Genomic DNA, 13,053 nt, shown 5'->3' on the forward strand with positions numbered 1-13,053 from the left:
CAGCATTTATAACAGAGTTAAATTTAAAAAAAGTGTTTTTACTTCATAAGGGGGTCGCACACACAGGCTGGCTGTGTGAACGGGGTCACCAGTTCAAAAGTTTGAGAACCGCTGTTTAGGCACCGGAATAAGTGGCCAGATTGTCTGACGCGCCCAGCACGGCAGATCCACGCTGGGTGCTGAGCTCCTGGGAAAACCCTGCCTTGAGTGGCGCGTCAGGAGCTGCTGAGAGATCCGGTCCCGACTGCGGGTGCTGCCCCCTACTTGGGGGCTGGAGATCAGACCCCTTCCTCCACGGTGTGCACCCAAAACGGCCATGGAAGCCTTGGCCTGCAGCCGTCTGAGGCTTTGCAGAGTGATGCAAGCCACGTGGGTGGCTTGCATGGGGAGAGGAACCATGGGAAGGCGAGGCAGCCCCCGGACTCTTCCCGGCCCCAGCCCGGCACTCACCCGCCAGCGCAAGCCCTCAGAACTCACCCTGCTGTCGGCGCTGGGAGCCATGGTGTCGGTCATCCACGATCCGAACCGGGATCCCGACGCCCGGATGGTGATGGGGTTACTGACACCCGTCAGCTTCCCGCAGCCTGCGGCAGGACAGAGAGAACGGTTACAGGAGAGAAACCTGCCCAACCGCTGAGGCGGGCGGGGATCAGTGGGGGGCAGAGCAGGGTGCGTGGGAGGGGGCTGGGACTACAGTGACAGAGACCCCTCCACGCTCGGCAGCCTCCTGTCCGGGCTGTGCAGTGCTTTGAGAATGTCCCCTACCGACAGCCAGCCGGTTGGTGCCTCCCCGAGCCAGGTAGATGCTGCTCCTGTCCCTGCTTGCATCCCTCACCAGAACTGGGCGCGGTGGGGGAACGTTCGTCCCACCCGTGGCAGCAGCAGCGTCCAGCCGCACAGCAAGGCTAGCGGTGTGTTCTTACATCAGGCCAGTCCCCCGGTGGGCGCTCTGCCTCTGATTGCAGCTGGCTGCCCTGGGCCTGTGTGAACCCGACGCCTCCCCCAGCATGCGCGTGTCTCTGGCACACCGGGTGAAATCGGCGGGAGGACGGCAGCACAGGCATTTGCACCAGTGTAACTGAATCCCTTTCAACCCTGATTTCTGTTAAAGCAGTGCGACTTTGGGGGGAAAGGCACCCCCATCTCCACGAGGACCCCCAGATCCCAGGACAGAGCTAGACAGGAACTGGCTCGAGTCAGCCCCCGTCTTCAGCGGGTGTAAGTTACTGGAGCCCTGGTGCCTTCGAGGGGGCGCTATCGATTCCGGCCAGCGGAGGCTGATGTCTGTACAAGGCTCCTCGCTCTCCCAGTCGATCTTGACCCCTGGGATTCACGTCCAGGCAAAGCAGGGACCTTCCTGGGGGTTTGTGGCCTCGAGCCTGATCTCAGTTAATCCAGTGTGGATCTGGAGTAACCGGATTCACACAGGCGTAATTACAATCCGGGTCCCTCTCCATTGTCACTGATCCAGCTGAGAGCTGGATCCCAGATTTTGTTCTGCCTGGTGAAATCAAACCCTAAAACCACAGCTCAGAAGGGAGCAGGCCCAAGCGCCTCAACAGGCGATGCACAAAACCTCCAAAAAACACCAGCAAGATCGGCTGAAAATCCCACATGCAAATACTACTTTGCTTCGGGCTAATTCGTCAACACCTGGAGCCTTGTACCTGACTTTTCACTGCCCTGTGCACAGCTCCCCCCACCCTGGTGAGGGAGTGGCAGGGCCTGAGCCAAGAGGACAGGGGGCAGTGGTCAGGGCACGACCCTAGGCCTTGGGAGACATGCTCTGCAACAGACTCCCTGTGTGACCTGGGGCAAGTCACTTAGCCCCTCTGTGCCTCAGTCCCTGTCTGTGCAATGGGGACACCAGCTCTGCTTCGCTGGGGAGGGGCAGAAAGACCCCTCCAAACCCCCATCTATAACCCGCTCATATTGCTAGGGGTCAGAGCAGCGGGCGACCAGGCTGCCTTGTATACACCAGCCTTCATGTGCCACCCCCCCGTCCCTGTACAGCGCCGGTAGCCACCGAGACAGAGCAGGGCTGGGTCCTGCCTACCCCGGTTATGACAATATTAAAGCAGAGACGAGCCCTGCTGTTCTGGGTGCTGCCCAGGCCCTGACCGAGATCAGGGCACCAGCCGTGCCAAGTGCTGCACGGACGGAGAGCGAGGGACAGCCCCGGCTCCAGAGAGTGAAGTGTCAGGGTTAGAACCCAGCTCTCCCGCTTCCCAGCCCAGCACCACACTGGCTCATCACACACATGGGTTCACTGGGGAAGCTCAGCATGGGAGATCCCAGGGGAGTTTTCAGGAAAACATCCTGATTCCCTCGGGCTCTGCATGGGGCAGCTGTTCCCGCCAGCGTAGAGCAGGCACAAAACAATCCCGTTCCGCCCCTGCTCTGCACGGGCGCCAGGGTCTAAGCATTAGCACTCGAAAGGGCTCAGCAGAGCGGCAAATCAGCCACGTGGACGCCTGGGTGCACTGGGACAGCTCCCAGCATCTGCCGCCTGCATCCAGACAAGCGGTTGGCAGCAGGGAGTGAGCAGAGCAGTGAGTCCTACCCGCAAACTGCCTCTGTCTCGAGACCCAGGCCTCAGGGCGGCATCCCAAGGCCAGCCCAGCCCAACCGAAGCCCCTGCCACCCTTGGCTACTGTTGTATTTGGATTTCTAGCTTGGAGCAGCAAAGCCCGTGGGCTGGGCTCCTTGACAGTGAGACACCGGTGAAAAGCAGCCGTTCCCAGCCCGCATCGGAGGGCAAGCAGAGACCCAAGCTGAGAGGGGAAAGCCAGGCAGCCCGGCAGAGCCGTCTGCTCATCAGAGCTCCGTGCGAGGGCTGCCCCGGCTTCACGGGGAACATGGCGCCCCCGGTTACAGAAGAGAAATGGAGATTACAGGCCCCTCCTTGAGCAATTCTCCTCCCCGCCCCAACCTCTCCTCCTGGCTCTCATCTCAGGCTGGTCTTGCCCAGGGAAAGTGCTCGGGGGGCAGGGAATGCACCCGGGTCTCTTGTCTGCTGGGTGACCTGTCACTGATCACTTCCCCTCTCTGTGCCTGCCCCCTGCCACGCCCACTGAATGCCCAGACGGGAAGGGATGGTCTCGTGCTGTGCCTAGCACGGTGGGCCGCGGCGATGCAAATAACACTGTAGGAATAAACGCTGGGCTGCTCTCAGCATGGGCCGACCCCGAACAATAGAGTCGTCTTCCAGGCCAAGGCTCAGCTGGATCTTCGGTTCTCCCTATCTCATAGCAAAGGGACACTCAGCGAGACAGGAAGGTGGCAAGCTCAAAGGCAGTGAGGAGGAAACACAGTTTCTGTTGGCCAGTGGAACTCTCTCCCACAAGGTGTTGCTGACACCGAGTTCAGCAGGGTTCACAAAAGGGTTGGACATTCAGACGATACACAGACTATCCACTAAACCAGCAGGTGCTCTGGAAAACTTCCTGCTTCAGGGTATAACTACTGGGGGTCAGGGAGGGTTTCCCTGAGGGCAGATTATCCCATCGCTGCCTCCTGCAGGGCTCCATACGACTTCTGACACTGCTGGAGACGGGCCCGGGCTGGATGGGCTCCAGTCTGCTCGCTCTGCCCGTGCCCTCTGCGGAGTCTAACCCGGCTGTCTGGCATCAGTCCCCTAGCGCTGCCCTCTCTCCAGCCTGGCGGGATGTCTGCCCCCTGGACCCTGGCTGGGGCTCAGCTGAGGAGCACGTGGGAGCGAATCAGCTGTCAGCTCAGCCCCAATAAAGATGGCAGGAGGGTGACACCGTCCCAGGCGCTTTGCAACGGGAGCTGGCACTCCCGGCGCCCTTCGCTGGGGGGGCCCAGGGGAATTCCCGTCACTCTCCTCGTCTGGCCCTGGCGTCCAAACGTGACAGAGGAGCCTGGGCGTCCCCAGACACGGGTCACTGGGGCCAGGCTCCTGGAACCAGACTCAGAAACCTGCATCACCTTCCTCTGGCAGCACCTCCCCTGCTCTAACCCACCAGACCCTGCTTCCCTCCCACAGCTGGGAGAGAACCCAGGAGTCCTGGCTCCCAGCCCTCCCCTGCTCTCACCCATCAGACCCCACTCCCTTCCCAGAGGTGGGCAGAGAACCCAGGATTCCGGGCTCCCAGCCCCCCCTGCTCTAACCCATCAGACCCTGCTTCCCTCCCACAGCTGGGAGAGAACCCAGGAGTCCGGGCTCCCAGCCCCCCTGCGCTAACCCCTAGACCCCACTCCCCTGTGTGTAGAAACAATGCAGGGAGTGAGATTACCCAGACAGGGAACCCTGCGCTCACTCAGCAAGCGGAAGCCACACCCAATGGACGTGAAAGAGGCACTTTCATGCCCCCCACCCCCCGAGCCCTCCCTCTTGGCCCGCAACCGCGTGGCACACTCAGCGTGAGCCCTTTGGAAGCAGAGAGGGGAGCCCCTGGGTGCTGTCCCAGGCGTGTGAGAGAGAGGAAGGAAAGGGAGGAAAAGGCAGCTGCGTTCCATACCCAATTTCTGCATACAGGCATGTAACCGCGCCTCCAGGACCAGCACCCTCTGCTGCAGCTCCTCATAGTCATACGCGCCCATCTCCTCCTGGATTGCCAGCAAGCTCCCCGAGACGTTCCTCACCTCCTCCTTCAGCTGCACGATCATTTTCGTGTCCGCTTTGTATTGATCCAGGACGGGGATCAGAGGCAGCAGCTCCGTCATTTTGTCCTTCAGCTCCTGTCAACGTGGCCAGAGGAATCGGTGAAGGGAAAAATGCAACCTCTCAACAGCAGCCAGGTCCCTCTCCCTGTGCCCCCTTTGGACAGGCATGCATCACTCACCCCCCTGCCACACACACACACACACACACTCCCCCTACCTACCGCCCGCCCGGCTGCCTCTGCTTCCCGGCCAGCACCAGCGGTTTCCAACATCCCTTACTAGCCTTCAAGTTTTAGCCCCCAGACACGACTTAAAGTACGTGTAGGTCACTAGTGCCTGCACACCCCACATCCCAGCTCCACTGTGCCGGGCGCTGCCCAGACACACAGCGACCGAGATCAGGGCTCCGTCGGGCCGGGCGCTGCCCAGACACACAGCGACCGAGATCAGGGCCCCGTCGGGCTGGGCACTGCACAGACACACAGTGACGGAGATCGGGGCCCCATCACATTGGGCGCTGCAGACAATCCCTGCCCTGAAAAATTCCCAGCCTAAGAGCTTGTCTACGTGAGAAAATTGCACCAGTTTCACATTCAGTGTGATTCTGAACTGATTTGGTTAAACTGACACAAAAGGCCGTGTGGACGCACACCCTTTGTTTCACACCAGGCTGATGCTGGCTTGGGGTAAGTCAATCAGGAATCGGTTCCAGCGAAGGGGAAGTACGATGCTGATGAAATAAGACTCTTCTGACCAGATGAAGAGCACGGCCCCACATACGCTGACCTCCTTTGCAGCGCTGGCCAGATGGGCTTCAGCCTTAACCTTTCCCAGGGGTGAAATTCACCCTGAGCGCATGAGATCAGGACAAGGCCTGGATGCCCCCTGATAGGACCTGGCACATCTTAAGTCTCCTCGGGGCTGAAGTGGGGTTTAAGTGGTGCCCAGATGTCCCATGCGGCCTCTGCCCAGTGCCAACGTCAGGCTCGGCACAGAGGAGGGCTCCACGGCCTCAAGTCCCCCCAACCCCTCCCCGCTCTGGCCGACTCCCTCTCTGAACCCCCAGCCTCCCCGGTGGCTACCCTGCACTCCTGGCTCCCCGGAAGGCAACGCCTGTAACACAGAAACCCTGCAGCTCTCCTGCTCGCCGCAGTCCCTCTCTCACCTCCCCCTAATGAAGATCAAGAGGCCTGTGCGCGGTTTACCTCAGGCATGATAATGATGACAGAGCTCTGGCACCATCATTAAGGGCTCATTAATATGCCAGAGGCAGGTTCCGGCCCCTGGGTTAGAAATTAATAATAATTACAATACTTAGCACTTTGCATCTTCCAAGCAGTCGGTGAATAGGAGCTAATTAATCTTCTGCAATCTGTGTTGCTGTCTCTGTGTTACAGGGGAGAAGGGGCTCACCCAAGGTCACAAAGGGAGTCAGTGTCGGAACCCACTCGGCCTGGATGGCTCGTTTGGAAAAATCCGCGCTAGCTCAACCACAAGATATGGGCTGGGTACATAAACCACACAGGGAAATTCTATGTCCTGTGTCCCGCAGGAGCTCTGACTAGGTGATCCAAACGATTCTTTCTGGCCCTAAAAATCGATGAAACTCAGCACCTCCCAGAGCACATGGCTGGTGAAGAGCAAACTACCAGCAGCGTTGGCCAAGGTCTGGAAGACAGCTTACAACAAGAGACAGTGAAGAGGTGACTTGGCCCCAGAAGTCCCCATGGGGAGAAGATCCCCGGAGCACAGGGCAATGGAACCCAGCCAACAAAGACAGACCAGAACCCTGGGGCTGGAAGCAGAGGCCTGACAGGACACGGAGGGGAGGAATGAACCCCGGCAGAGTTTTACTAACGGATGCGGTGAATCCATGGACGCTTTTCTCGGCTCACTAGCACCTGTATTTCGACGGACCTCGGGGGAGGTGCTCCATTGACACCGCTGTCTGCCCGGCAGCTGGAGGGGAGCAGTGGCCGGCTTGGAGAGACCCACGGGCGCTAGTTTTGATCAAGCTGGAGCGCTAAAACCAACAGTACAGCCACGGCAGTGCGGGCGCCAGGCCGGCCAGGCCGCCTGCCCAAGCATGACCTCATTCGCAACTCTCACTATGTTCCCAGTGGGGAGCCCAGGCTGCCGCCCACACCGCTGTCTCTGCACGACGGCCTTCCGCGAGCTCCACGCTGAGCGGGGGCGGGAAACGCCGCGCCTCCGGCTGCAGAGCCGGCTCCCTTTCCCGTCCGACGGCGGGGGCCGAGCTGTTCGCTGCCCTTCCCCGTTTACACAGTGCCAAGCAGATCAGAGCAGCGATGATCTGCACTCACTCTGCGCTGGTATAAGTGGCGGCACAAGGTGCTGGGCACCGGAGAAACTGGCCTTTGGTGGCTGGCGACAGGATCCCCGTGGGAGGGGAGCTCTGGTCTGCACTACGCAGCCAGCCAAAGTGCTCCCATGGGCCTGTCTGCACTCGGGGGCCGGTCCTCCTCCTCCCACCGACCCCAGGAGAACAGTGGTGTTACCAGGGGGGAGAGGGAGGGAGAGGGCCATGGGCTTGCTCGTTCCCACTGCTTCTCTGAGTCCAGACGCTGCTGCGCGTGGTGCTTTGTGCCCCCCAGCACATTTCCATGATTTCAGCCGTCCCACGCCGGTGGCGAGACACTGTGCAGGTCATTTCCTCTGCCCTCCCCAGCTCCCTGCATCTTACAGGCCTGCGCTGTGTCCTGGGCAAGGCTGGCTGCACAGAGCGACACCACACCGAGCCCTGGAAAGCCGGCCCAGTAATTGCTGCTGCATTTTTTATGACCGCTGCTGGAGTGGAGAGTGTGAAAGAGAAGGCCCTGGAATGAGCGGAGCTGCCAGGATCCAGCCTCAGGGACAGGCGGGGGGAGGGCAGTGCCAGCGGGGGGGGGGGGAGGTGTGTGTGCGTGTGCGCGCGCAGTGAGGAGGGGGCAATGCAATAACACTGGGTGTGTGCATGCAGCTGTGATCTAGATGCACAACAACGCCTGACTTGAAATCACGGAAAAATACCCTTCAACGAGGGGAGATAAAGCCAGTGACCAACATCACCGTCCAGGATGACGGGACTGAATCCGCCATGGAGCTAAATGCAGACGGCTGCAGCTGAGCGGGAATGAGTCAGGCTCCCGGCTCCCAGCTGAACGTCCCTCTGCGAGTGGAAAAACCCAGGCTGGGCTCTGCAGGCAGCCAGCAGCCCTGAGAATTAATTGCCACCCCGTGGGAGTCAACATTCACAGCAAGAGCTGGGGCGGGGGGAGGGAGCGAGTGAGGGACTCCATCCTGCGGATTGACTCCTTGGCACTCCACCCCCCCGCGGCCAAGCCCTGAGACCCTGCATCCGAGCACAGAGACAACCCCCATTGAAACCAACAGGAACCGTGTGTCCAGACCCGGCCTATGGAGACAGGCGCTTCCAGAACACGCTGAGCTCTCAAGGGGACAGTCAGAGCCCTGGTCTCGGTGGTGCTACACGGACACCTCAACCGAGATCAGGGCCTCAGCGTGCCAGGGGCTGCGCCGATGGAGAAAGAGAGACAGTCCCTGTGCCAAAGAGCTCTCTGGGCATGGAGGGAGGCAGTGACTTGGCCAAGGTCACCAGCAGAGCCAGGACTACCAGGAGTCCTGCCAAGGGCCCCACCCAAGGGAACGCGCTGCCTCCTGCGATGCCAGGAGCCCGTGGACGGCAGCAGAGATGGTTTAACGGCAGCAGAGCTGGGGAGCTGCTGGGAACTCCAGGGCTGGAGAAAGGCTTCGGGGCACGTGCTGGTGCTTCAGGAAGCAGCCGAGCAAAGCTCCCTCCAGGCACGAGGCTGGGGGGGGGGGGGCCTGTCACTGAGCTCCCCCCCCTGACAGTCCAGAAGCTGCAATTCCAGGCCCTTGCCCAAGGTTCGTGTCACTCACCCTGGGCTGCTCCACAGAGGCCCCATTGTGTACAGACACCCCCGTCCCTCCATGCCAGCCTCAGGTGCCATCTCTGGGCTTGCCAGGGCACGGGCTTGGCATGGACAGGCGACTGCTGCTGCACCAGCTGCCTCCCCCTTCGCCTACCATGCCTGCCTCTGCCCAGTGAGTGGCCGCGGCCGGACGCACATCTAATCGGAGATGCCGCGGGCTCCCCGGGAACAACGCCCCGCCCACACCATGCACCGGAGGCGCTGCGTGTTACTTGCCTTCGGTCTCGGGGCCGCGGGCAGGCTGGAGACTCGCGCCCCTGGAGCGCTGCTCTTTGAAACCGGGTGATAAATCTGCCAGGCAAGAGCACAACGAAGATGCAGGGGTGAGGGGGAAACGGACAAGTGACCCCCCGGCGGGAACCAGCTGCTCTGCTCGGGGCAGTTCTCCAGCCTGAGCACAGCACCTATGTCCTGGTGTTTGAGCTTTTAGGGTACATCTACACTGCAATTCCAAACCCGCGGCTGGCCGGTGCCAGCTGACTCGGGCTCCAGGGGCTGTCTAATTGCGGCGTGGATGTCTGGGCTCTGGGACTCTCCTCGCACTCCTTGACCCTGCCAGGTCAAGTATTCCCTGTCAACATCCCGACTCACACGCACAAACATTTGCTTGGCGCAGCCTCCTCCTGGTTTTATCGCACATGTGAGGGGAGGGGGCTCGGCAAGAGTCTCTGCCTGCGAAGCAGGGTCACCTTGGGGGAACGGTGGAGAATCATTGAGCAAGAGGAAATGTTCTCGTTCGTCAGTTTCAGGATCTTGGTGGAGCCGTGGGAGGTAGGAAGGCCGTACTGGCGAAGAGCCGGCGATTTCACTGCCAAGAAGGAGCCCCTGTGATTACACAGCCTGCCCTGAACCACATAGGCCAGAGAACTCACCCCGTGAGGCCGGCCCCCAGCCCCAAACATCCCTAGTAAAAGCAGCTGTTACTTACTCCTTCTCGTAACACAAGAACTAGGGGTCACCCAATGGAACTAATGGGCCGCAGGTTTAAAACAAACAAAGGAAGTATTTCTTCACACAACGCACAGTCAACCCATGGAACTCCTTGCCAGAGGATGTTGTGAAGACCAAGACTAGAACAGGGTTCAAAAAGAAACTCGAGAAGTTCATGGAGAGTAGGTCCATCAATGGCTATTAGCCAGGATGGGCAGGGCTGGTGTCCCTAGCCTCTATTTGCCAGAAGCTGGGAATGGGCGACAGGGGATGGATCACTGGATGATTCCCTGTTCTGTTCATTCCCTCTGGGGCACCTGGCATCGGCCACTGTCGGCAGGCAGGACACTGGGCTGGATGGACCCTTGCTCTGACCCAGTCTGGCCGTTCTTACGTTTTGAGCTACAGCCTCGGAGCACAGGCTTCCTCTTCCCCACCAGCCACCAGCCGCTCTGGTTAACAGCAAACTCTGCCCGCCTGTGCTAGGGCGCTGGATTTGCTGAGGGCGGGTCTGCACTTCCAACGCTGCATCGGCCCTGCGGCAGCACTTTGGAGAAGACGCTCCTACGCCACCGCGCGAGCTCCTGCAGTTACTGGTGTCGGGAGACGTCCTGCTGCTGCCATCGCGCTGCGCACACCAGGGGCAGGTCGGTATAACAATGCGCTCGTTTCTCATCCCCCCGAGCGACCCAGTTGTACCAATGTACGTCCGTAGTGCGGCCCTGGCCTGAGAGTCACCTCCCTGGGCTGAGGCAGGAGGGGTTGTGCCGAGCAGATCTCGGCATTGGCTCCCCCTGGGCCATGCTGACCTGGGCCTGGCTGGAAATCGCTCTCCACGTCGCCTCCACTCAAGGACTCCATAAATCCACCTGCCTTTCAGCAAGCGTCTCCTCGCCCTCAGCAGCCCCACGAGGCCGGGAGACGACAGCGATTCCCCTTCTCTTTCCTGCATGTTACTGCGTCTCTGCGGTGCTTAACAGCGAGCGAGCCAGGGCCCACAGCTCTCACCTCACGCAGCTGCAAAGCAAGCCGGAGGGACCTCGCCTGGCAGCAGTCGGGTCCCAGACCTGCCAGGGCCTCTTCCCTTGATTTATGCTTTGACAGCTGGCCCTGGACCTGAGCCATCAGCCCCGGAGGGCGGCGAGGTTTAGCCAGCACCATGCCGGGCTCCCTCCGGAGCTGGGCAGGAGGGAGTGCTCAGAGGAATGGCCTGGTATCCCGTCTCCACCAGGGGCCAGCACCAGCTGCTCCAGAGACAGGGGCATGAAGCCCCACGGAGGCAGCACTGGGATAATCTGCCCCCTGGGGAAGTCCCCCCATGACCTCTGGATGTTAGAGGTTGGAAGCAGGAGAATTCAAGGCCATTCCCGAGTGCCTGTTTCCATAATTCCCACTGGCCTACGAGACATGCCCCCGTCCTGCACAGCCAGAGGAATCTCCATTTGGCTCCTCTGTCCCTGCAGCCGGAACAGACACGGCCGGGTACCAACCTGCCTGCCTCACCCTGCCCGTTGTCCCTCACCCCCACGTACACCCCCATCCCTCCACAGCTCACCTCTGCCCAAGGCGAGACAGAGGCTGTGACGCAGTAGGGAGCAGGGGGGCGGGGAGGGGGAGATTGACCTGGGAATGTCGTCTAGTTTTACTGGCAACAGAGGGTCCTGTGGCACCTTTAAGACTAACAGAAGTATTGGGAGCATAAGCTTTCGTGGGTAAGAACCTCACTTCTTCAGATGCACTTGCACGAAAGTTTATGCTCCCAATACTTCTGTTAGTCTTAAAGGTGCCACAGGACCCTCTGTTGCTTTTTACAGATTCAGACTAACACGGCTACCCCTCTGATACTAGTTTTACTGGGACTGTCTGCATTGGGGATGGGATAGCAGGGGATGATTTTACTTGAGAGTTACCTGAGCTTGTAACCTGAGCCAGGAAGGGGGTGGTGCCAGGTGACACCTTTGCCCGGGAAACTGGACAAAGGGAGGGGAGGAGCTGGGGGAAGGGGGAGAGAGACGGCTAGAGGGGTTTTGTTTTCAGTCTTGGGCTGGGTGGGGTCTAAGCTCCCTAAACCCCCCAGAAGGACTTGACTAAGGGGTCCTGGTTGTACCTACACGCTCTGCTTGGGACTGCGTTCCTGTCGTCTAATAAACCTTCTGTTTTACTGGCTGGCTGAGAGTCACGGTGAATCGCAGGAAGCCAGGGGTGCAGGGTCCTGACTTCCCCACACTTCGTGACAGAGACCCAAAACGAGACATGTAAGAATAGGTGTCTACATATGGCCCCTTGCTAGCACGGGGATGGGCGCATCCATATCTAATGGGACAGAGAGATAGCAGGGGTGGCAGGGTGCGTGCGTGGGGACAGACAGACAGCTATACGGGTGTGAATGGGGGCAGACAGAGAGACGATAGCTGTACCCAGCTGAGGCTCCTTTGCCAGTGAATTGACGGATCTGTACAACCCCATTCTCCTACATCAGGCTCCCTTCTGCAGGCAGCTGGTGCTGGGCCCTGGGGGCTGTGTCCTGCCAGCTGGCCGGGGGGCTGTCCTGACCCCTGCCCTCCCTGCAGCCTGGCAGACCCGCCCCAGTGAAGCAGGAAGGGATCCCACAGAGCGGGGAGACCTTCCCTAACCTGGCTGCAGCACTGGGGACGGCCCGTCTCAGCAGCCAGGGACAGGGGCTTGCAGGCTTTGCTGGGAGAATAGCTCCAGCTCCGGCTCCTCTCTCCCCCCCTAACGCAGGCGGCTCTGACCCAGAGCCCGATCGAATCCCAGCCCCACTTTGCTCCCCGCTGCTGCTGGCAATGCCGGTGCCAATAACCGCGAGGAGGCGGCTGCCTGGTGACAGGCAGCAGCCCCGAGCCCCGCGGCAGCTGGGAAGGGTTTCAGCCATTCCACGTAGCCTGGCAACACACAGCCTTCCCCGGGGCCCCACCCGCCAGGACTGGGAGCAGTGGACCCCGCGGGTAATTAACGGCGCTTCACGCGCCCCGGGAGGAGGGCCAGAGTCCCTAGCCCCACCCTACAGGGGGAAACTGAGGCACCGAGTGGTGATGTTACTTAACCACAGTCACATGGGAAAAGAGCAGAAAAGAACCCAGGAGTCCTGCCTCCAAGCGCCTTGCTCTTATCCACTACAACACGGACCCCGCCCGGAGCCGAATTAGAGCCCAGCGGCTCCCTATTGCCAGTCCCCGCTCTCGCCACTAGACGCACCCTTCACGGGCCGGCCGGGCAGCTGGGTTACTAAGGCTGGCGCGGCATGACGCAGATCTGGGAGGCCCAGATGACAGACAGACAGACAGGTGTGTAAGGGCTGGACAGACAGACACTGGCCTGGGGAACGGGACTGCCCAGAGCACCCTTGGAGGGGGGGGGCGGCTATTTAGGATTTCTGTCTCTGACCCTGCTCAGCCCCAAGCTCATCCCTGGGGGTTGGGGCACCCCCCAGTGCCCGTCTCAGCACAGGGTGCACCTCACGTGGGGTCAATTAGGCACAAATGCCTGGGTCACTGAGACC

At 60.4% G+C, this 13,053-nt stretch overlaps 1 protein-coding gene across 3 annotated transcripts in view; it reads right to left on the bottom strand.

The window, feature by feature from the left end:
* Positions 1–13,053, bottom strand: part of OLFM2 (olfactomedin 2) — a 70,941-nt gene that overhangs the window by 5,016 nt on the left and 52,872 nt on the right. For all 3 annotated transcript variants that reach the window (XM_065419465.1, XM_065419464.1, XM_065419463.1), the window contains 2 exons: positions 4,485–4,704; positions 478–584 (listed from right to left, as the gene is read on the bottom strand). In XM_065419465.1, the coding sequence (XP_065275537.1) occupies positions 478–584; positions 4,485–4,704 (327 nt within the window). The remainder of the gene's footprint in view (positions 1–477; positions 585–4,484; positions 4,705–13,053) is intronic.

Source organism: Emys orbicularis, chromosome 19 (assembly GCF_028017835.1).
Source record: "Emys orbicularis isolate rEmyOrb1 chromosome 19, rEmyOrb1.hap1, whole genome shotgun sequence".
Taxonomy (NCBI): domain Eukaryota; kingdom Metazoa; phylum Chordata; order Testudines; family Emydidae; genus Emys; species Emys orbicularis.